This window comes from Saccopteryx leptura, chromosome 2, assembly GCF_036850995.1.
Source record: "Saccopteryx leptura isolate mSacLep1 chromosome 2, mSacLep1_pri_phased_curated, whole genome shotgun sequence".
Taxonomy (NCBI): Eukaryota; Metazoa; Chordata; class Mammalia; order Chiroptera; family Emballonuridae; genus Saccopteryx; species Saccopteryx leptura.
Window position 1 is genome coordinate 217,079,195 of NC_089504.1, and position 24,654 is coordinate 217,103,848.

The 24,654-nt window shown below is 45.6% G+C and overlaps 2 protein-coding genes across 11 annotated transcripts in view; one reads left to right on the forward strand and one right to left on the reverse strand.

The window, feature by feature from the left end:
* Nucleotides 1-3,462: 3,462 nt before the first annotated feature.
* RSPH1 (radial spoke head component 1) lies at nucleotides 3,463-18,474 on the forward strand. Of its 6 annotated transcripts, none has more exons than XM_066365911.1 (10): nucleotides 3,463-3,570; nucleotides 4,772-4,885; nucleotides 4,987-5,092; nucleotides 9,494-9,584; nucleotides 10,062-10,197; nucleotides 12,593-12,664; nucleotides 15,268-15,427; nucleotides 16,312-16,467; nucleotides 16,802-16,863; nucleotides 18,373-18,442. In XM_066365911.1, the coding sequence occupies exons 1-9, from the start codon at nucleotides 3,517-3,519 to the stop codon at nucleotides 16,828-16,830; spliced, it is 918 nt and encodes a 305-aa protein (XP_066222008.1). In that variant the 5' UTR covers nucleotides 3,463-3,516; the 3' UTR covers nucleotides 16,831-16,863; nucleotides 18,373-18,442. The 6 variants fall into 6 exon arrangements, with proteins under 6 accessions (XP_066222008.1, XP_066222010.1, XP_066222005.1 ...); XM_066365913.1 differs by having other exon boundaries at nucleotides 16,312-16,422; XM_066365908.1 differs by lacking the exon at nucleotides 16,802-16,863 and having other exon boundaries at nucleotides 18,373-18,474.
* A 1,306-nt stretch (nucleotides 18,475-19,780) lies between these two features.
* UBASH3A (ubiquitin associated and SH3 domain containing A) overlaps nucleotides 19,781-24,654 on the reverse strand; it is a 39,325-nt gene continuing 34,451 nt past the window's right edge. For 4 of the 5 annotated variants that reach the window (XM_066365918.1, XM_066365916.1, XM_066365917.1 and 1 more), the window contains one exon: nucleotides 23,441-24,192. In XM_066365918.1, coding sequence (XP_066222015.1) covers nucleotides 24,117-24,192 — 76 coding nt within the window. In that variant the 3' untranslated portion in view covers nucleotides 23,441-24,116. Of the gene's footprint in view, nucleotides 20,364-23,440; nucleotides 24,193-24,654 lie in introns of those variants that run through there. The other variant, XM_066365915.1, reaches the window with a different exon arrangement.

The window sequence follows — 24,654 nt, forward strand, 5'->3', positions numbered from 1 at the left end:
GTCTATTATTCCAATCTCCTCACTTTTCCCCATAAGAAAAACTGTTAAATTTTGATGTTTATAATTTTATTATCTTTGCAACTAATAAGCAGTATAATTGTAAGGTCGTGTGTGTGAATTTGCTTGTAAATTATTTCTTTTTTTTCATAAGTTATGTGTTTGGGCCTGAGATTTGCTTAAGGCTGCACCTTCCACTGTTTCATTGTTTCTCAGGGAAAGGTCTGCATGGTATTGTGTTCAGGAAATCTGTGGATAATCGTTTTGTGGATTCGGCATCCATAATGCTGTCAGTGGGATCAAACTCTGTGTCTACTCAACAACCCTTCCTCTCTCTCCTCCACAGCAGCAACAAACAATAAACCTTGGGGTGGGTGTGCAGGGACCTTTCTATAATGATATGTGATTTCTTTGTAGTATCTTCAGTATTAGCAGTATGTGGCCATTATAATAAATAAAATATCATCTTTGATCTCCAATCTCTTTGAGATTGCTAGGATTTATTCTACCCAGTTGACAGAGTAAGAAACTGGGTCTTAGAGTACAAGTGAGTTATGTGGGAGAGGAAAAATATTTTTTCTTCTATCTTTCTAAGTTCTCTTTGCTGGTCTAATAATCAAATTAATGTGAGACAGATTAACATGAGAAAATAACCAAATTTGTTACATATATACCTATGGGGCTTCTCAAGAATATGGGACCTGAGAGTAGGCAATGCGCAGGTATATGAGGAGAAGCAAACATTTGGTCCACAAATTCTTGCTGGGCCACCAGAAGCAATGTGACACAGAGGGCAGTCGAACAGAGTTTGCTTGGATCCTCCTTGTCTCCACTTAATTCATAGCATGATACTAAGGTGATGTTCCCTTCCTTTAAGCAGGTTTTTCTATGTGAATTCTTTTCAGCAGGTGTGTGTGTGTGTTGGGGGGCAGTCTAAAGTCTTTCTGAGTCTTTTATTTCTTAAAAAAAAACCCAGCTTAAAGTAATCAATATTCCAAAAAGGCAAATTTTGGGGTGTTGAACTCTGCTTCTCATCAGTTGCCCAAGGTGACCAAAGCTAATAACCTACAGGAACCCAGAATTAGAACGTGAGCATTCTGGCTCTAGGTAAGTAATGTTTTCACCAAACAATGATGACTTTAACAATGTTTTCCTTCCTTATAGATTGATTATTTTGAAAACTTAAATATTAGTTTTAAAGGAATAAAATGATTGTTCTTGAAGGTTTTAATCTCAATAACAACTAAGAATATCATACAATATTTAGATTTAAGATGAAACAGTTTTTGTATAGTTTGAAAAACACACTAGAAATCAGATGTATAAAAATATACAATGGCCAGACCATACATAAAAACGGAATTCTGACCCAAAATCTCTAGCCAAGAAAATCAACCCAGTGTCTTCAGTAACCATCTCAGGAGCCAGCCTGCTGTAATTCAGACTTGTAGGAAGTCAGTCTGCCATCTCTACCAACAGACCCAGGAACAAACAATAACTCTGTAATAATTGGCCTCAAGTGACCAGGACTTGATTAATAACTGAGAGTTTTTCTAATTTTTGTCTTTACTTCTTAAGACCAATAAAAGAAAGTTTAATTTGTACTCTAACTCATCACATAGGATGCCCTGCTTCTAGTTAGTTTTCTTGCAGCTTCCCAAAATCAACAGCTTTCTATCAGGGCACACCCAGAGCCTTCCCTTTTTTCTGCTATAAAGTTTTCCCATTTCTCTGCCTGCCTTTGAGTCCCTGCCAAATGCAAATGATAGTGGCTTACTCCCTTGTTATAGCAAGCCATGAATAAATAGTCATTGGTTGTTCTCATTTGGATGGTCGTTGTTTATTTCCACATGCAAAAATATTTTTAAGTAAAACAGATTTTAAAAATTGACCATATATCCATCGCATTAGGGATCAAAAGGCTCATATGAACTGGATTTCACTGGTTTGGTTGAACATCTACTGAGTAAAAAGACTTTTCTAGGTGCTGTAAGGAGAAAAAGATAAAGGTGGCATAGCTTCTGAGTATTCAGAAATCAGATACCTGCAGAGATAACTATTACATGAGACAGAACTTGTCTTGCATGTGATAAAGATGGTTCAAGGTACTGTGGGAGTTAAGGGAGAGATAGTAAGCACACCTAACTTAAAGGATCAATAGAGGCTGCAGGAAGGAGGTTTCACATATTTAAAGTAAAAAAATTAAAAACACAGAAAAATATGCTTAATATATATAATAAACACACGACATAGAATTAAAATTTGCATTTTGTCACACTCAGACCTTTAAAGTAGATGGATGAATGATAGATAGATGATAGAGTTGAAGTCCTTTCTTCTTTCTCAAAGTACTATTCCTCTTTCTCTTCCTGAGGGTGCCCTTATGGATTTGGAGTTTTTTTGGAAAGTGGTCCCTTAGCTAGTTTGGCTATGTGTTTTGATAGATGAAGCTGGGGAAAGGAAGTCATTTCAGGGCGAGGTGTGGCACAGGCAAAAGTATAGAAGTGGGAAGTGAAAAATGTATCTGGGGAATTGCCTGTGGTTTGGTTTTGTGTGAAACAAGTATAGGGAAGGGGTTGTGGCCATGAAGCTAAGAAGATGAAGAAGATGGCTTGGGCATTGAACTTGAAATGCTGAATTCCAGCGAGTGAGACTGGTCTGCATTTGGATTTCCGAGTTGAGGAGGTGTGTGAAGTGGCTAAGAAGTCCAGAGGCTGTTGCCAGAGTTTACCGGGCGAGTAAGAAGGCCTGGGCCCGGTAATGACTGAGAAATTGGGAAAGAGATCACGAGGAGCCCTAGGAAGGCACAGTGTCAGATGGACAGGAGACTGTCAGATGACAGGAAGAGGGGCCCCTCAGCGGGTGGAAGTGAGCGTGAATGTGCATGTGGATGTCTGTGTGACCGCGTGTGCAGTGTGTATGCATGTGGTCACGCATCTGCTAAGAGGTCAGAGCTGCCTCCTAGAATCAGGAGATGTTTACAAACGTCTCTGTGGACCGCCAACGCCTCAGAGTCGGAAGAGCAGAGCAAGGAGATGAGAAGTGGACAAGCCTGCAGAAGCCGAGAAGCCGAGGGAAGGGTTGGGAAGGGGCAGTGCCCAAAACCTGTGAGGGGTGATGCCCACTTTAAAGGTTACCCAACGCGCCTCCTGCGCCCCTCCCCTTTAGGGGCCTGATTCAAAGGCCTCTCGTTGCCGCAACACCCACCAGCCGACAATAGGGATTCCCAAAGTCGGTTATGTGACGTCGGGTTAGAGAGCCGGAAGGTATCAAGTCGGCTCCAGGCCCCGCCTCCTCCCCATCCCGGGCGGCGATTGGCCGATGCTTCCCGTTGCTATGATAGCATCGATGGCTGCCAGAGGCTCCACCTCGCGCCTTGCATCTCTTCGCCCGCTCTAGAGGAGAGAGGCGGAGCTGGCCGCGTCTCCCTGGCGACAGCGGACGCAGAGGTGGAGGCTGCTGGTACTTACCAACTAGAGGCGCGCAGGCAGCGACGGAGATCGAAGCAGAAGCGAAGCCATGTCGGATATGGGCTCGGAGGAGTTGGAGGAGAAGGGAGAAAATGATCTTGGGGTGAGAGCTTCGAGTGAGAGAAAGGCTTCACGGGGTACTGGACCCCTGGAGGCCGGATTCGCATAATAGACTGGTCTGGAGGCCAGTTACAGTCCCCCTACCAGAGGCCTACCCAGGGACCAAGACCTCGCCGGCCACAGCTAGCACTTGAGAGGTGAAACGTTATGACGTTTGCTTGCCACATCCCAGCTCGCGGTGTCCTACTCCACATCTATCCTCCTGTTAAAGGCAAAGATTTCCAAGTCAAAGGTCCAAGCATCCTCCCCTCTGTCCAGTTTTCTTATGTCTGGGTTCTCCCAAGGTGCCATACTATTTATTTTTTAACTTGATTTTAGAGAGAACGAGGGGGGGGGGGGGAGAGAGAGAGAGATTTGTTGTTCCACTTATTTATGCATTCACTGGTTGATTCTTGTATATGTGATGACTAGGGATCATACTGCAATCTTGGTGTATTTGGGTGGTGCTCTAACCTGCCCCGCCAGGGCAGTGCCATACTATTCTTGGATAAGTATTTCAACAGTGGAGCTTGGCTCCTCAGGATTAAGGTGGATGAAGGAAAGCTGCTTTCTGGCAGCCTTCAAAAATGCTGAGAGGAAATCTCAGGCTCAGCAAAGGCTTCCTGAAGATATTACCACATAGGTCTATAATCACATGTGCTTTCTTCACTCTTGTGGGACCTGACCCTGGTTGTTGGAATTATTCTTTGGTTTAGGCAGCGGAAGAGGTAAGGGATACACAACCAGTGAGGTGAGCTGGGCTCTATGTGAATGTGTATTTACTGTCTAGAGCAGGGGTAGTCAAACTTTTTATAAAAACCGCCCACTTTTGCAGTGCTGGTCAACCTAGTCCCTACCGCCCACTAGTGGGTGTTCCAGCTTTCATGGTGGGCCAATCAAGGCGCCATTTGGTTGCTCTGCTACTGCCCACTACTGGTTTCTCCTGGGAGCACTTTAAAAAAAAGTTACTTGCTCAGGGTCTGTTTCTGAGGGAACCCAACATACAACACATGCCCAGTCAGCTTTCTAGTTTCTCTCCTTAAATAGCCCCACTGGATTTGTAACTTTTTAGTGCCCAGGCGTGGTTACCTTCCTCACCTGTAAGACTGGTCAGAGCATGGGGAGGATTTGATGTGTAGCACATGGTTGGCACTTAAAAAATGGAAGCTTGTAATTATGCTGATTTTTTTTTTTTTTTTTGCCAGGAATATGAAGGGGACCGAAATGAGGCAGGTGAAAGGCATGGTCATGGGAAAGCCAGACTGCCCAATGGGGACACATATGAGGGGACCTATGAACATGGTAAAAGACACGGCCAGGTCAGAATCGGTGACTTGAGTAGGTAGTCTTCTATATTTAATACTCAATTTGTGAGTATTTAATCAGAAATGATATAACTCCTACAATCAATGTGTTTCAGGGGACCTACAAATTTAAAAATGGTGCTCGATATATTGGAGAATACTTTAAAAATAGAAAGCATGGTCAAGGCACATTTATATACCCAGATGGATCAAAATACGAAGGTAATATGTTCTCACAAAGCAGATTTTTGTGTTGCAGAGGCCTTCTTTTGGGATTGAACTTGTCTGTGAATACTGAGAAATATGGGGAAGCTTAAAGTTCTCCAGATTAGTCAGTCATTCAACAAACACAAACTGTGTTCCTATGTTCATAAGGTTGGTGCATAAACCAGAAAGGCTTGCAATTATGGGAAGTGTGACTGTCCCTGTGACCAGCACATTCTGTCCTGTGAGCCTGTGCATGGAGGAGCAAATGCAAGGGAAGCTGCTGGGCAGAGGCAGATTTAACGGCGGGTACACCAGGCACGTGCCCTGGGCCCCGACTTCTGAAGGTCTGAACAAAACCCTGCTGCATATGATACACATACTACACTGCATAGGCACACGAGGCTGCACCCAGGGCCTCAACTGACCTTAGTCCGCCTCTGCTGCTGTGTGAACACGAACCTTGGGGAGTTGTTTTTACTGTTTCCATGTCTGATAGATCCCTTTTCTGATGAAAACTATTTATATTGAGCACTTCCTTCACTGAGGGCTCCTCGTGAGAGGCATTCAGCCTTGTTAGATTAGTGTTCTTCTCTGCCACAATTCTTAACATGCCAATGCTATGTCTCAGGAAGATTCTTGTTTCCTTATTTCCAAGAACCTCACTGATGCCCCAAGCATTATTGTCACCGGGTGTTCCTATGGTCAGAGTCTAATCCAAACAAGGGATGAAGAAAACTCTGAACCTGGGAGGAATGACAAGCGAGGAGTGGGATTAAGCCTTCAGAAACTGTGTGCAAAATTCTACATTCTGGGCTTCTTTTCTGGGAAGAAGTTACCTAGTTTCATCAGATTTCCTAAAACGGGTTGGGAACCTATGGCTCGTGAGCCAGATGTGGCTCCTTTGATGGCTGCATCTGGCTTGCAGACAAATCTTTAATAAAAAAAATAATAACGTTAAAAATATAAAACATTCTCATATATTACAATCCATTCATTTCCTACCGCTCATGTTAATAGTTGCTGGTGGCTGGCCAATCACAACTGTCCTCTGGGACAACACCAAATTTTTATTGGATAATGTGTATGGCTCTCATGGAATTACATTTTAATATATGTGGCATTCATGGCTCTCTCAGCCAAAAAGGTTCCTGACCCCTGTCCTCAAAGATCTATTAACCCAGCCCTGAAATTGTGGTGACAATAGGTGTGACCTTGTACAGGGGACCTCATCCCTGACTGCCTCAGCTTTCTCATCCGTAGTGAATTGATGCATGTAGAACACTTAGAATTGTGCCTGATGGAAGGAAGCACTCAGTAAATGTTGGCTGGGTGACCACATACCTGTGTGGCAGTATCACCTCTTCATGCGACACATCCTTAGAGAGCAACCTAGAGTTGCCTGCCGTGTTGCCAGGTAAAACCAGAACCCAGGAATCCTGAAACAAAGGCCCTTCCAGAATCAGAGGCCAAGTTTTAGAGTGTTAATTCTCTTCCTGTTGGAGATGAAATTTCTATTTTGTTGTGCAGATCTTAGAAGGCTTGCTCCAGAAGAAACACCTGCTGCTTTTTAAATCAACTTTAAACAATTTAATTTAGGGTTTAATTTAATTCTTTCCAAATCCTATGAACCCCCTCTTATTGTTGCCATTTTTTATTTCAGTGTAGATGTTAATACATTTGAACAACATGTAACTGTATATAAAAAAGATTAAAGAATTTTTAATATGAAGGTTAGAGAACCTAAAATGTCTTTGGAAACATTTGTAAATTTTTGTTTCTCCATATGATTTCCTAGTTTACAGCAAGCAGTGACTACTCAGTTTTTTTCTCTGAGGTCAGAGAACACATGGCTGAATTCTTTGTGACTGTCTTTTGGCTGACTGCCAACATAAGAGGCACAGAATAGTATTCTGCAGTTTAATGAGTATGCTCAGACTGTGCCTGAGATATAGGGAATAGTCTCCCAGATGTTGGACCCCATCTGATTAAAAAGCCCAGGAAGGAGTGCTGTGAGAAGAGAAATCTGGGAGTTAAGTCACCCATCCTAGGTGGGTGGGTGACTTAACTAGGCACAGGGAAGCAGGGATGCTTAAGGGATGGGAGATGAGATTGGAGGGATGGGTGGGTGTCAGAGACAGAGGGCCAATGAGGGTTTGATGTTGGGAAAGGAGAGGAAGAGAGCATATCTATTCATGCTGGTCTGGTGGTCTGTCAAGGGGAACCAATACATATAAAGATGTTTAATAATGAAATTGTGCAGAAGCAAGAAAGTATGACTTAAAGTTGGCTCTTCTGGAAGCTCTCAGATGGCAGGAGCTGGAGGAAGGAATGAGTGCCGGCCATGGGGGTGCTCGTGGAGAAGAGAGTGTGACACGTAGGAACCAAACAAACCCTGATCTCCATTTTAGTTCTGTATGATCTCTTTGGTTTTCAGGTGCTGCATCTACAAAACCATATTTTTGTTATTATACATCCCAAATTCGGTGGCAAGTGCAAGACCCTAGCTGGTGGGTCTCCACAAATGCTATCTCCCTTCTCTTCTGTGTTTCTCTGACACAGCAGCAGGAGAGGAGGGGGGAAGCCACCAGGGAAAATCAATGACTCACTGTGTTTTAAATGGGGAGAAAGTGTCTTGTTCTTCTTTATCCTGTGTGGGCTTTTCATTTTAAATGGTCTTTAATCCCCAGAGGACCAGACCCATGGGGAGGCATGGGGAAGATGGTGGGATGGAGAGCTTTGTAACTAATAGGTCTCTCCCAGAGAAAAAACCAGCCCAAACCACCACCCACCCAACCAACTAACCAACCAACCACTAACCAACTAACTGTAGGGATTTCTCCTGAAAAGAAATATAGTTGAAAAAAACCCAAACACTTCTGCTATCATCATCAAGAATGATGAGAAAGTAAGGGATTGGGGTAACAAGACTAAAAAAAAAGTTAATTTTAAATGAAAAAAACAAACCAGTAATAAACTTTAAAAATGGCACTCACTTCGAAGGAGAAAACTGACTCATAGCTGTTAGAGACCAGCTCCAGAGGGTGGCTTTCTCTCAGCTACCTCTGCACAGTTTATTGATTATAATCCAATTATAATTATAATAACAGTTATTATCAGTGGATTGTAATCTGCTGGGCAGAATCTCCAGCAAGTTGTTCAGTAAATTGTGACATTTAAAAAAGTTTGCTTCTGCCTGACCAGGCGGTGTGCAGTGGATAGAGCATCAGATTGGGATGTGGAGGACCCAGGTTCGAGACCCCGAGGTCGCCAGCTTGAGCGCAGGCTCATCTGGTTTGAGCAAAGCTTACCAGCTTGGACCCAACGTTGCTGGCTTGAGCAAGGGGTTACTAGGTCTGCTGAAAGCCCATGGTCAAGGCACATATGAGAAAATAATCAATGAACAACTAACGTGTCACAATGAAAAACTAATGATTGATGCTTCTCATCTCTCTCCGTTCCTGTCTGTCTGTCCCTATCTATCCCTCTCTCTGACTCTCTGTCTCTGAAAAAAAAAAAAAAAGAAAGTTTGCTCACCTGTCCTTTCTGGTTGAAATTTAGTGCATTTTGCAATTTAAATTTTTTCTTTTATATTTGAAAAATTTATGCAAAATACTTAATATATTTTTCTTGCTGCACTACCCTGGAGTTAGATCCCATGTTCATTTGTAGGGTTGTTGTGAACTTTGGAAACTTCTATTAAGGTCCTTTCATATGTCAGCTGTAAGATGTGAGGACATTGTGAAGGAATACGTTTATACCTTTTAATTGAGGACATTCATTAACTAGTTTGTTGTTTTCTTAATGATAGAGCTATGTTATGAATTTTATGATCACTTTGCCAACTTCAGTATTTCTTGTCAAGTGAGCAGGTAACTAGCCAGACCCTGCATGGCGGTGAATAGGCAGGGACACTCAGGTGAGGGAGGAGTCCACACAAAGGCCCGAATGGCAAAGGCAGGGAGTCCACTCATACGAAGCTGTGTGCAGGCAGGGCTGCTCTGAGCAACTGGGCTTGGAAGGTGCATTGGAGCCAAGTGACAAGGTCAAGAATGGAGTGACATGCTGGCACGTGGCCAAAAATCAAGGCTTGAGGTGACTACTGGGTCAGTAAACACATGCAAGGCAGAAGAATATGGTGTTGGGATCGCTGGCAGCAGGGCGGACAATCCTTGGTTTGAATCCTTGCTGTGTGGCTGGCCAACTGTGAGACCTGCTGTCAGCACACACATGTGACTGTAGCCTCCACTCATACATCTGCCCAGTCACTTCCTAATTTAACCTCCCTTAGCCAGCTCCCCACTCCATGCCCTTCCGCCGAGGGGTAGGGTGAGAGGGAAGTCAGAGTGGAAAGAGACAGTGATGAAGGGTGGGCCCCTTTCTTCTCACCAGGGCTTGCTTTTGTGTCGTCTCTTCCAGGGGAGTGGATGGATGACCAAAAGCAAGGCCATGGCGTCTACTACTATGTCAATAACGACACCTACACTGGAGACTGGTTTGCTGACCAAAGGTGTGGTTCTCTCTTTAGATTGATTCATGTAATGAGAATATGATGTCTTATTAAGAAACAGAATCATGACATAAGTCCACAAACCAATCCTGCCTGGCAGTCCAAACCCTTCATGGCTTTAAGGGTTTATGATGCGCTATGGGGCAGGTGCAGACTCACAGGGAAAAGCCGTGGGTCCTTCACCCTAGAGCCCCAGGGAGTGAGGGCACAGTAAAAGGACCTTCTGGGGACTGAGCCTCAGCTCCCAGAAGTGCTACCTCTTCTGCATGAGAACCAGAAGGTTCCTGCTGTCTGGCACATGCTTCCTGCCCCACGCATGGGCATGGTGAGCAGGAGGCATGCTGTGATGGGTCAGACACAGATGGCTTGTGACTCTACGTCAGTCTAGGCTACCCTCAATGGAAATGCCTGTTTTCTACACCTGGAAGGCCTTTTACTGCTGCAGAACAAAAGGCTTGTGCTCCCTGTCTTTACCAGGCACGGACAAGGCACCTATGTCTACGCGGAGACTGGCAGCAAGTATGTGGGGTCCTGGGTGAATGGGCAGCAGGAGGGCGCAGCTGAGCTCATTCACTTGAACCACAGGTACCAAGGCAAGTTCTTGAACAAAAAGGTAAGTCAGTGAGAAGTAATGTTTAACAGCGAAATATGCAGTGCTCTCCTCTTTGTGTAACCCTGTGAACAAAAAGTACTAAAACTTCAGGGACACCCTCCCATCTTGAGTATGGAAAATGAGGCCACTGTGCCTCCCTCTAAGCATCCTGATACCCACAGGGGGCAGAGCATGGGTGAGGGGGAGGCTTGGCCAGTTTCTCTGCATCCCAGTAAATCCCAGACTCTTCCAGCAGTGGTCTATCATGTCCTTATAACACAGGGGCATGTGGCCTTCTGTTGTGTGTACTCAATTTCAAGGGTGAATCAGATATGAGATCCTTATTTGTCGGGAACGACTGAACATTTTCTGCTGTTGAGCATGTGGAGTTCTGACTTTCTTTCCCCTGGGGGACACAAGGCTGGAGCTGGGGAGAAAGACCACAGTACCTTCCTGGTCTGATGGCTGTGGGTTCCGAGAACTGCCCAGAGAACCACCTGGAGTGCCAGACCTTGGGTTGGAGGCCTCCAGCTTGCAGTATCCACGTTGGTTCCCTCTGCTGGGAGGACTTCGCGGCTCTGCCTGCCCTTCTGTCTAATTCCTGGTGGGATGCAGAGAAATCCTGGCGAACTGAGAACCTACCACCTTGGCACTCACGTTGTTCAGTCAGGGGCTGAGCAGATGCTGTCCCTGAGACAGCTGTTAGAAGTCCGCAAAGGGAACACTTCACTGAATGAAGGAGACTCACACTCTTCTAACAATTGGGGTTCATTTACATATCGTTCACACCCTAATTACAGACTCTCCTTTGAGTCTTTGAAAAACAGCTCATTCTCCTTAAATCTACACATTGCACATGTGATTCCAGCAAAACTTTTGTGGGCTATTTAGTAGGATAGAGCTATACAGACCAGTAAAGCAGAAAGTCTAGAGCTGATACAAGTATGTATAATAATTTAGTGCTCCATGAGGACGTCATTTCAAATTCATAAAGAAATGACAGGAGAAGTTAAGAAATGGTGCTGGAACAACTTGGTAACCATTTGGGAGAAAAATAAAATCAGAGTTTGTCCTCCAGCTTATAGATAAAGATCTTTTCTAGGACAAATAAAGATTTAAATGTAAATAAGATTTTCACAGTGAGAAAAATAAGTGAATATTTATTAACTTTAAAATGAAGAAGGAAACTTTGTAAATGAAAATATAAAGGGAAAAAGTAGTTTTTACCTGATAAAAATAATCCTTTATAGCTTAGAAAACACTAGAAAGAAAACTTAAAAATTCTGTGATGAATGGAGCTAGGTTATTTGCCACATTTAATGTATAAAGCACTTATATCAATGTGATTCAAATGGTCACGACGTTTAAAAAATTTAACATTGCTAATAACTTAAAATATATGACTTAAAATGAATTTCTAAAAATTAACATTTTAATTTTTTCTTTAAAAAAATAATGTGTCCCTGAGCTCAGTGCCCAGGAGCCTGTGAGCTTTTCTCATTTTCATTTTTTCATTTCCTGCATGTACCCTGACTGGAGATAAAACCCGCAACTCTGTCGCATCGGGACCGATGCTACAACCAACTGAGCTACCCAGCCAGGGCTAAAAATAGTATTTTATATATTAAAACTGTAAAAACAGAACAAAATGTTAAGGGCCAGATAAAAACAAGGTTTTGAGAATGAAGAGACTCTTAAGTGCTGTTGTGAGAATGAGAATTATTAAAGCCTCATTCTGGTGTACCTATACTGCACATACTTCTGCCCAAAAACGTTACTTCTGAAAACTTATCCTAAGGAAAACGCCAGAAGTGCACACAAAGATTTAACCCAGGATATGTTTACTCCCGCTGTCTTCGTCAAAGGAAAGTGAGAGTGGACCCAGGATCAGCAATAGTAAATGAGTGAAATAGATTGTGATTCTCAGATGAAATAAAATACCAGGTTGATGACTGGTGTTGTGGAAGAATATTTGTAAACACAGGAAGACATTCATACCATACATCTAGTAAAAATAGAGTTGGAGTCAGTATATGTAAATTGTCCTATTTATAATACAAAAAACCCCTCTGTCTTAGAAACAAGGTTACAGAGACTACATCAAAATGTTAGTAGTTCTATCACTATCTAGTTTGCTTGTGGCTGTTGTCTTAGTGAAATTTTTGTAATAAATACATGACTTTTATAAAGAGATAAAATGGAGTGAAGTTTTTAAAAAACAAAAACACAGTCCTTCTACTTTGCAATTCCATTAGCTATTAGTTCAGAAAAGCAATCTTTGTTCTATACTGGACTTCCCCTATACTCATGAGGTGGGTGGGTTTTATGGGGGGTAACATTTCTAAAGCATTTGGGACTTTCTATTGAGTGCTGACTCTCAAAAGTTAGGCACCTCTTGGTTTCCCTTTGCCCGTAGCCTACCGGCCCCGGCAAGTACGTGTTTGACATTGGATGCGAGCAGCATGGGGAGTATCGTCTCACAGATGCGGTAAGTGGTGGAGGATATATCATTTCCTACACTTGTGGGCAAGAGAGCTGCTCAGAGACATTGATCCCACAGATGGACAGGTGAGATGTCCGGTCTTGGGGGACTTTCAGTTATCCCCATTCCTTCTTCACTGACGTGTGTTAGTCTAGGAACTAAATGGCCAGAACTCAATGATATAATTTCACAGTTATTGCTGAAATCTAGACCTAGTTCCTTTGCAGAGGAACCAGCTAATTCTGAGCCAGCCAGAGGCTCTGGACAGTTAGGTCCTAGAAATGATGACTGAAATCTATCATCAGATTTGTGCAATAACTCAACATTTTAGGTGTGTTCAGATAACTCACACCACTTACAGTTTTCTCAGTTTGTTTCTTTCCAACACTTAACATTAACATTAATATTAATAATAAATCAATACTCTGTGGTTCATACTAAAATTAGCTAGCTAATTTGTCATTATTATGCACCCAAATGTGTGTGTATTTGGGGGAGGCATGTCTGTATTTGTATTTCTGTTTGTCTGCCCAAGGCTTGTAGATAATAGGCAATTTAGTAAAATACCACGGGCATTCCCCAGTATCCCCACTACCCCAGGGTAGACCCAAGGCACCCCACCAGGGTACCCCACCACCCAGACAGGCCCTGGGCCCCTCTTTTCCTGGTTCCTTTTCCCAGGGTGTTCTACTTCCTTTGTAATTACTCCACCACAGTCACTTTGCCCCCCAAAACAGCCCATGATTCCAAAGTCTGTGGGTAGATGTCTACCTTCCTGTGACCAGAGGCTCAACAGCCTGTCCCCTTGGCCTTTTTCTCTTGCCCTGCTTCACAGCTGCTGTGCTCCAGCTGACATGGATTGTGGTCAGGGTCATTTTCTTAGTTAACTATAGAATATGAAATGTCCGAAATGCTTGATTTTGTTGCCAAAAATGAGGCCTCACCACCCCTGAGCATTGTGTCTTCTTGGTTCCCAGGACGTCTAGTCTGAATGTGAGGAGGGTTTCCAGAAGTGATCAGGGACATGTCATCCTCCGTGCACCTCTAGAACTCAGTGCATTTGTCTCTGTGGGAATCCCACACACCAGCCTAGAACAAAACACATCTGACTGGCACTGTGGTAGGACTACTGATTGCTTTTGCTCTCCCTGGAGTTGGAAAACTCTTACTTGGCCCCCAAAGGAACCTGTCTGCTAAGGTCACTGTCCTGCCATTTGTAACAGATCTAGGTTTTACAGTCTTGGTGATGGAGCAGTTATTTTCACTTACAAAGTGATAAAAATAAAACACATTAAGTATTTTTCAGTCTCCAGGCAAAAGTTAAATTAGAAGTCAGTATTTCAGGATAAAAAGAAGAAATAGGAAGAACTGCTAGAAACACCTAAGGGGGAAATACTTATATACCCTCCCCCCCCCCACACACACACTATTTCTATCATATTTGGGAACAAGTCTATGTAGAAATGCATGCGACCCAAGGACCTTTGTCCACAGCCAGCACTGCACGCTGGGTGATGACCACACTGTGATGAAACAGAAAAGCCTGCATTTTCAAAGGGGAATGCATTCCTTTAGACTGAGAAGGGGTAGAGAACTGCAGCCCATGGACCAAATCTGGCAGCAGCCTGTTTTGAATTTTTTTTCAATTGTAGTAAAATACGTATAACATAGGAAATCCTCTGGTGGGCTGAGTGACAGAAAGTGGCCGCTTTGGAATTTCATTTTCCCTCCGTAATCCTTGAGACTGGAACTTTAGTGCTTATCCCTTTCGATATCACTATAAGCTCATTTTAGCATGCTTTTAGGCCCTTTCTTACTGTGATAGGATGGATCTCAGGGCAGGAAAATGTTGCTGAGATGTGGAAAAATGCTTCTCACTGTGGTCAATGCTTGACTGCCCCAGAGCTGGGAAGTGTAGGTCTGCAGGCTCTCCCGGCGCCTGTGGGGAGTGTGCTGGCACCCTGTCCCACTACATTTTATTCCTCATCCTAGTGCCACTCCCGCCACCCCCCACCCCATGCTCAAGCCTTAGGCCAGGGGTCCCCAAACTTTTTACACAGGGGGCCAGTTCACTGTCCCTCAGACCGTTGGAGGGCTGGACTATAAAAAAAAAACTATGAACAAATCCCTATGCACACTGCACATATCTTATTTTAAAGTTAAAAAAAACAAAACAAAACAGGAACAAATACAATATTTAAAATAAAGAACAAGTAAATTTAAATCAACAAGCTGACCAGTATTTCAATGGGAACTATGGGCCTGCTTTTGGCTAATGAGATGGTCAATATCCGGTTCCATATTTGTCACTGCTAGCCATAACAAGTGATATGTGCTCCTCTCACTGACCACCAATGAAAGAGGTGCCCCTTCCGGAAGTGCGGTGGGGGCCGGATAAATGGCCTCAGGGGGCCGCATGTGGCCCGCGGGCCGTAGTTTGGGGACCCCTGCCTTAGATTATACCTGGACAGTTGGCAATTAATCTGATCACTGACTCCTATTATACGAATGCTCAAAAGCAATTAACTTGCCCTTTCTCCCCTCCCTTTAAGTATCTGCAGTGTGTTTACAGACACACTGGCAAATTCACATTTTTAAACTTTAAACAGGAAAGAGGGGAAGAGGAAGAGGAAGAGGAGTCATTAATAAATGTCATTCCAAAATGGAAAGCTACCAAGATCACAGAATTGGCCTTGTGGACGCCGACCCTCGCTGAGGGGCAGCCGCCCATGGATGTGCCTGGCCAGGAGGAGGCCCCGGGAACGGAGGGTATGGCGCCTGCAGGTGTGGGAGGGGTGGGTTGAGAACAGCATCCGCACAGGCTGGCTGGAAGCTGGGCTCCTGGGACACTGATGTGTTCCCTCCCATACACAAGGGGTTATCAGGGAAAGCCTTTGGGATCAGAAGGGCAGTGATCAGTAGGATTGATTACATAGAGTCAAGCCATGATTCAGGCCCTCACAACCTTAGTTAATTCCATGGGAGGCCCTGGATATAAAATGTTTCTTGGAACTTTTATCCCTTCACCTTGCTCAGTGATTGGTTGTGGGTGTGACCTCAGGAAAGCTGGCTGACAGCAGCTGGGTGACAAGCCCTTCCGTGGGGTCTGGGCCGTATTCTCCATGGCCATCACTGTGGTCATCCTGAGTAGTTACACTGCCTGGGATGTTGAAGAATTGCAAGAGATTAAAAACTAAGTCAAATTGACTTAAGTGAAACTACACTAATTTATTGGTTCATACAACTAGAGGTCAAGGTGTACCAGCCTCAGGCATGGTTGGATCAGGCCTTAGCTCACTGGTCTCTGCTCTCATAAGCCTTGGCTCTGCTTTTTTCCCTTTGGAGACTAATCCTCACTGACTTTATCAAATTGTCACTTAGTCAGCTGAAGGACACTGGGGAACAGAGAGCTTCTCTTTCCCAATATGGTCATCCAAACCCTTGGGAAGTGGAGCCACCATCCCTGAAGCAGTCATTGTGGTGAGGGATGGGAGGCTCTGTTGGCCAGGTCTGGGCTGGAGCTGGGTGATGTCCACTGGGAAGGGGTGGTCCCTTGAGGGATAAAGGAGGGTGGGAGTCACACAGGTGAGCAAGCAGCCACCCTGCGCAGGCCTGTGCTCCGCTGGACACTGCGTTTCTTTGTTTCATCGCAGGTGAAGGAGAGCCTGTGGAGGAGTCCCAGGCGCTGACAGATGTTTCAGATGGGGAGGGAGATGTCACGAGGCCTGGGGAGGAAGATACTGATGCCTTCAGGGAGGAAAGCAGTGATTTCAACCGGGGAGAGTACCGCTATAACAGCACAGACCAGGGTGAGCCCATGCTCTGGGGGGGCACAGGGGTGGTGGAAAGTGAGGCTGCACACACGCTGGGATGGGCTGTAGGTTCTCCTCCCTGACCACGGCCATGCTTGGTCCAGGCCTGAACAACTGGGAGAAGGTCTCTGAAGACCTTCCCTGAACTCACATAGGACCCACAGGCACACAGTACCCCTAGGTGCTCCTGCGACCCTCCCACAGCTGCAGGGACAGCAGGTGCCATGCATGCTCTCTCTGATCTTTGCTAATCTTCATTTCTACCAGGAAAGCAGGCCTCAGGCTGCAGTGTTCTGTGAGAAATGCATAACATGGCTGTGTGTTATTACAGGGTTGACCAGGGCTGAGTCACAGGATTAAGAGCTGGCACTGTTGGGAATCAAACCTTTTTAGGTGGGTTTGAGTATACCATTAGTCTGGAAGCTTCTGCCACTGCAGGTCCTGGGACAGGGATGTGACCTCGAGTCTGCTTAGGGCTTCCGGTTCCTCAAATCTTCGTAAATCTTTCCTCGAGTGCTGAGGGCATGGCCAGAAAGCTCAGGGAGGGTTCTCTGCTTTCCAATTTCCTACATCTGATGTCAAGTGGATATCTTGGTGGACAGGCCACTGGTGGTCTGAGATATGTGGTCCTTGGGCCTAGGGTCTTAGTTGCGACTTAGTTGGTCTAGGCTGTAAATTGAGGGAAAATATATTTTCTTTTATTTTGATACTAATATCTGAGATAATTACAGCACACAAAGCTGTTTTCTAACCACTTTAAACACAAATGGACTTGGACTTTTGTCAGCAACATGATCCCAAATACTATAGTAATGCACCAAAGAATTGTGCACCACCATGTGGCCTCGTGGCTGAGAACTAGGGCCTGGAAATCTGGCTTCACTAGTTTGCGGCCTGTGACTGCCTGTCCTGTTCTTCCTGCATCCCTCATTGGCATAATGCAGAGAATGACCCTTAGTGCCTGTGGGATTCTGTGAGGATGCAGTGTGCTCATGTTCATACAGTGTCTAACGGGCACAGAGATGCTCTTGTGAGGAGGTCCTGGGCAGGTACTGAGCACCTCCCACCGGGAGACACCATGCTGGCTCAACCCCTGAGGAATGGGCAGAAAGCTCGTAGGACATCAGTGGCTTGACTGCCTTGTGACCTCTATGTGACTCTTAGGTACAGGACAGGTGCATGACTTACCTAGAGCATCCATAGAAAGAACTTCTGGGAGAGGGAGAACCTCTAGGTACCTTGAGAGGGTTGGGGGAGGTGGAACGTTGAAACCAAGAAGGAACTATTGCTCAGACAGACAGCAAGGTGGAGAGTAGGGCAAGGTCCCTTTCTGATGGCCTTTCCTTGAGAGCTTGAGGTGGCGTTTGGACTTGATCCTGAGTACAGTGAGGAGGGAGCCTCTAATTAGGGAGCTCCTCTGGGGCTGGTGGGGGTTGGGTGCCCTGGGGCCAGGCAACAAAGAGGAAGAAGGGGCTCCACTTGGGTAGTGTGGGCTCCCCCACACAGAAGCCAAGGTGGGGGGAGCACAAGGAGGGATAGGCATGAGTGATATTCAGAATGAGGAATCCAGGGACCAGGCTGGGGATATTAGGCTGAGTCCATGACATTAGGACCAACTGATGTCTGAGACTTCCGATTCTTGAAACAGCTTGGACAGAAGGAAGGTTATCTTAACTCAGCAGTTTTGGCCTTCAGGGGATATTTGACAATGTCTGGAGACTTGGAGGCTGGGCAAGGTGACAAGTTGTGCTGGAATAGAGGCTAGGGGTGCTATTGAATATTCTACAATACACAGGACATACAACAGAGGATGATATGGTCCCAAATGCCAGCTTAGCAAATATAGAATTAAAAAAACCCCAGTTAATATCAAATGTACTCATGCTTCCCTTTTATTCCCAGGAAATGTAGTTTTTGAAGAAGATGATACTAGACAGTCTGATCCAGACTAAGACGGGACCCAAAGAATGGGGACTGTGTCATACAAATGTCTGTCACTTGGGTGGTTAACACTAACCCATTACTAATCTTTCTTACTTAGTTGTTTGTGAAAATGGTTTAAATTGCAAATAAATTTCTTCATTTTCTTTTGTTGATGAAATCGCCTCTACCTCACATTCCTTTTTTTTTTTTTAAGATTTTTATTTATTCATTTTTTAGAGAGGAAAGAGAAAGAGAGAGAGAGAAGGGGGGGAGGAGCAGGAAGCATCAACTCCCATATGTGCCTTGACCTGGCAAGCCCAGGGTTTTGAACTGGCGACCTCAGCATTCCAGGTTGATGCTTTATCCACTGTGCCACCACAGGCCAGGCCTGCCTCATGTTCTTTACACTAAATGTTACCAGGTAGCTTTTTTTTTTTTTTTAATATTTTTATTCTATAAAGCTGGAAACCGGGAGAGACAGTCAGACAGACTCCCGCATGCGCCTGACCGGGATCCACCCGGCATGCCCACCAGGGGCGACGCCCTGCCCACCAGGAGGCGATGCTCCGCCCCTCCGGGGCGTCGTTCTGCCATGACCAGAGCCACTCCAGCACCTGGGGCAGAGGCCAAGGAGCCATCCCCAGCGCCCGGGCCATCTTTGCTCCAATGGAGCCTTGGCTGCGGGAGGGGAAGAGAGAGCCAGAGAGGAAGGGGGGGGGGTGGAGAAGCAAATGGGCGCCTCTCCCATGTGCCCTGGCCAGGAATCGAACCTGGGTCCCCCCGCACGCCAGGCCGAGGCTCTACCGCTGAGCCAAACGGCCAGGGCCGTTACCAGGTTGTTTTACCTTGGTTTTCAGGGTGTCTTCTCCTGGGATAATGAAAACTGCCACACCACTGACCCTCTACAGGACATGGTGGGGACCAGACTTCTGGCTGGGCCAGGGCAGTAATAGATACTGAATCTCCTCTCTCAAATGACCCTCAAGAGAACTGGGAAAACAACTAGACAATGAGAATTCCTGTGTGCGATTCTCATAAAACACAACATCATAAATACACTTTAGGTTAAATGAGAATGCAGACGCTGCCATTGGAAGTGTGCTCTGCCCTTCCCACAGCTTCAGCACACCAGTGTGGGTTTCGGGGCACCCTGCCGATAGCTGAGAGGCAGGGTGCCCACAGGCGTGGCTTTGGCCTGCATGTACCCTTTTCAGGTCTCCTACTGGGCTGGAGGTTAACACCTAGGTCACCATCCTGGCCCCTCCTTCTCTTCTCAGCACCAGTTCAAGCCCCAGTCTGATAAAATCACAAACTCTGGAGGAGCCCCTGCCTCCCACCCTGCCAGTTCTGCATCACCTATCCTCCATTGTCCCGAGTCACTCAAAGGGTAAGTGTCTTTGGATCCTCCCCAAAGTCCTCTGTAGTTGGTCTGCCCAACCCGAGGCCATGTGCTCTATCTGGTTTTTATGTTCTTAAACATGGGGCCTCTTTAAGAACAATACGTCATGAACCCAGTATCTGGGCCTCTTTAAGAAAAAGCACACAGCATTATAACTATAAAATTATATTCAAACAAAAATTTATTTAGACTAAAGAAAGAAATCTCAAAAAATTACAAACTAAAAGGTTGAGAAATTCACGAACAGCACAATGTCAGAAAACTATCAGATTATTGCTATTAATTCATTGCCTAATACAAATCTCTATTGCTTCTTTTCCTGTGCCTTTTGCCAGCTATCAATGTCCAAACTTTATCTCAGACCTGAGCCACTTGGCTGAATCTTCTTCTTGTGGTACTAGGATTTCAGTTGATTTTCTTGGGTTCCAGGTTTGTGGTTCTGGCATCTGCAAATACAGATACCAGGCCTTTCATATGTGTGCTGGAGGGCTGGGGGTTCTGCACGTGGGTGGGAAGGGGCTCCTCTGTTCTGCATCTTTACAGTCCGCAGTTCCTTGGGCTGATTTGGGGCCTGAAGGTGTGGGAGGGAGCAGTTAGGGATGTTTGTGAGACTTTGTGAACCCTGACACCAGGTGACAAAGTGGCTCAAAATAGAGGAGACCCCAGAGCCACTCTGCATTGGGAGCATGGGGTAGTGACCCCAACTGGGTGCGTGCCTTCTTCCTGATAGCAGTTTGGCAAAGCCACCCGAGGCCAGTCGAGTATGGGGCTGAGAAGGGCAGCGGGCTCTGGAGGCAGCTCAGAGGCTGTGTGTGTCCAATGGACCCCTGAAACACCATGCCCTCCCCTGAAAGCTCCCAGGGATACATGGAGGCGGGAGGGACGAGTTCGGGGAGTTCTGCAGCAAAAGTCAGGAGATCTGTTCTTCCCAGGACTGGGAGTTGGGGGATGTTTGGGCGTCTTCTTGCCTTTACTCTTCACAACTGCTTACAGGAAGTCAGAGCTTTATGTTTAATGTTGGAAAATAAGTGCAAAAAATGTCAGGGGAGGTAGTGTATGGATCTGGACATTTTTTACAGATTCACATGAGGGCGCCACTTATCTAATGCCTGTGCTGGGCTGCACCACGGGGACCAACAGTCAGCCCTCCTCAGGTACTGGTTTTGGTATTTATATCAGTGTTTCTCCTGTGTTAGTAGTATCCTAGGGCTGCCATGATAAGGTACCACAGACCAGGCAGCTTAAATAACAGATATTTGTGTTCTCACCATTCTGGAAGCTGGAAGCCCAAGGTTAAGGTGTGGCAGAACTGGTTTCTCCTGAGGCCTCTCTTGTTGGCACATAGGAGACAGTCATCTCCCTGTCCTCACATGGTTGTCCCTCTCTGTGTGCATCTGTGTCCTGATCTCTTCTCAATAGGACACCAGCCAGATAAGATCAAGACCCGCCCTACTGACCTCATTGTACTTTAATTACCTCTTTAAAGGCCCATTCTGAGGAGGTTAGGACGTCAGCTTCTGCACTTGTTGGGGAACACACAACTCAGCCCATAAAAATTCACCAACATGAGTCATATATAAAAGATTTCAAATTTGGTTCTAAAATAAGACTTACTTCAGGGGACAATTAAAATGACTCTTCTCACATAAACTTAGGGGAGTGTTGGCCAGGTGGCAGTCTCCAGACCTGTCCCTAAGCACTTTTCCATCAGAGGATACCAGGTTCCTTTGCTGTCCCGCCTGGGGCCAGCTCCCCCTCCTATTACTTCCACCTTTCATCTTCTGAAAGAACCAAGTACTGGGGCACGAAGACCCCCAGTCACTGTGCCACAAGGGGTATGAACATTAACATCTGCTGTGTCAGGGGTATGCAAGCAAAACCCGCACAGTTCCTTTCCAGGTTTGTGTTTTCAAGCCCACTGGTGAGGAAATCAAGAAGATGATGTCATGGGTGGGTGGAGGTGGGAGTCCCTGGTAGCAGGATGTCCATTTCCAAAGGACATCAGCAGGGGTCAGACTAAGCTTATAAATATCAAAGACCAGCACAGGGACAGGAAAGAAGAGGCAAATGGTAAGAAATCTCTCTCTTGCTTTAATTTTTGGTTTCTTGATAGTTCATAGAGTTGAAACCTAATCAGATAGTGACAAACTGTCATAGACACTTCTGTGTTGGCCCATCTCCAGCACTGCTCCCAGGACTCAGTCCTTGCGATGAGGTTCATTCTGGAAGCTAACTAAAAACCTATCAAAATAGATTTTTCTGTCATTGCAGCAGAATGTGGTGGGGTGTCTAGTCAGAACCAGAATGATGAAATATAAACAAAATGCTATTTCTTGCACACTTGACCTTGAGATCGAGATTCAAACACCTCTTGGGGTCCCTTGCAAGGGTCCCTACTGGCCCCTCTCATTACCCAGGAGCCTGAGACCCGGAAGCCTCACCTCAAAAGGGTGAATTCGGAAATCTGTGGACCACTTCAAATTCTATTAGCTTGATTTGCAAAGTTTTACTCCTTGTCATGATTAGTAAGGTTGGTGTGGCACCTGGGCACTAAAAAAGCAAGCAGGGGGTGAGGCGGGCAACACAGCCTATGGTGACTATGCTCTATCTCTGAGCACTTGGATGACCTTTACGTTTTCTTCAGTAGGGCTAGGCTGAGAGGCCACCACTGGGGAGCCCCCATCAACCACCTGGACCAACTTCTCAAAGTCAGGGGCACCATTTTACTCAGATGTCACTGTGCTGGTGGGTCCCTCTCCGGTTTGTCTTACCTGTTAGTCAGGTCAGGACCCACACCTCCATTTTTAAAGCCCATCTCCCCTCTCCACTTGATCAAAAGAGATAAAGAAGAAGCTAAAAAAGAGTTCCACTTCCTGAACAGGCAGTGGTGCAGTGGATAGAGCATCGGACTGGGATGCAGAGGACCCAGGTTTGAGACCCTGAGGTCACCAGCTTGAGTGCAGGCTCATCTAGTTTGAGCAAAGCTCACCATCTTGAGCCCAAGGTTGCTGGCTAGAGCAAGGGGTTACTCAGTCTGCTGTAGCCCCACAGTCAAGGCACATATGAGAAAGCAATCAATGAACAACTAAGGTGTCGCAACGAAAAACTGATGATTCTCATCTCTCTTCGTTCCTGTCTGTCTGTCCCTATCTATCCCTCTCTCTGACTCTCTCTGTCTCTGTAAAAAATAAATAAATAAATAAAAATAAAAAAGAGCTCCACCTGGGTGGGTGGGTGTCTCAAATCCTTACACTTGGGCCCCTGTAATAGCAGCCCCGATGTGTTGGGGTGTGGTGTGCTCAAGAGTGGCCCCCAGAGATGCCACATCCTAATCCAGACCTGTGGATGTATTCTCTTATAGGCAAAGGGGCCTTTGCAGATGAAATCAAGTTACACATCTTGAGATGGGGGATTAATCTCAATTATTATCCTATATTATCATGAGACTTTACAAAAGGGAGACAGGAGGGTCAGAAGCAGGGGGCAGCATTATGTTGGAGCAGAGGGACAAGAGAGAGATTTGAAGATGTGACACCACTGTCTTTGCAGATTGAGGAAGGTGCTATGGGGTGAGGAATAGGGGTGCCTCTGAAAGCTGGAAGAGGCAGTGAAGTTAATATTCCCCCAGTACCTCTGGAAGGGGTGAAGCCTGTTGACCTGTTTTAGGACTTGTGACTTCTGGAACTGCAGCAGGATAAATTGCGTGTGTGTTTTAGAATTTGTGCTGTCTTCACCACACTGTAGTGATTTGTTACCGCAGCAATGGAAAACTAATACCCAGTTGTGGATGCCAAGCAGCAGTTTCCTGCTTTTGATCTGATAGACGGCTTCTCATTACATTTTATTGAACATTTACCTCTTTCTGCCCCTGTGGACATCGCCAAAGAGTGATTGAAATAGAAATGGGAAAACGGTTGGGAACTTGACGAATAAGAGTATATATAATAAAATGAATATATCCTTTTGGTGTTTGTGTGGCAGGTCTTTAGTTCTTGGAAATTAGAGTCACAGTTCTCATCTCTCCAAGCCACGTGGCAGACACATGTTACCAGGTGGCATCCCACAGCTGGGCCCACAGGGTCACAGGCCCGCAGGTGGTGATAACAAACCTGAAAGCAGACTTCCCCGAAGCTGAAAGTGCATTTTGTGCTTCTGTAAATCACATCAGGTGAGACTAAGACACCCTCAGATCACAGTATCTCACAGTCTCTTTGCGAGTTTCGCGTCCCCATCATGAAGTTGTGCAAACGTACCGGCGGCGCTCAGTTGCCCAGGATCCAGTTCTGCCAGTTAAATGCAGAGTTGGAGCCATGGGTCAGTGTCTTCACAGGAGGGGCCACCAATTCCCACTTTCCTTCCTCTTTATTTTCTTCACAGAAGCACATCCCCAAAGAAGGGATCTAGAACAGAGTTAAACCACTTATTAGTATTTTATGCCAGGTCCATTGATTTTAGTCTCGTTCTTATGCCAACTGACAGGTACACCTTGTGATCTGCGCACCCACAGAGCTGATGTTGTCTGGACTCCTCCACAGCCCTCTGACCCCACAGGGGCTGGGAAACTCCTTGCTGCCCACACCTGTGGCAAACAAGCTGTGGCCGATGGTGGTCCCATGACAATTTTGTGTGATGGAACCATGTTGAGGACCCAGATATTGTCTACACTACGGTACTCCCAACCCCAAGACCATTGGTCAATTACTTGGTCAATTTGCTAAAAGGAGATGGGTAGAGGGCATGTCTAGCCCTGAGTGGATTTTGGGGGCAGGGCAGGAGGTGGGTCTCAGTTTCTGAGTCTGCCTGCCTCAATTCATCTCACTAACTGGATAAAAGAAACTCTTGCTTTGCCGGTGACATTCCAC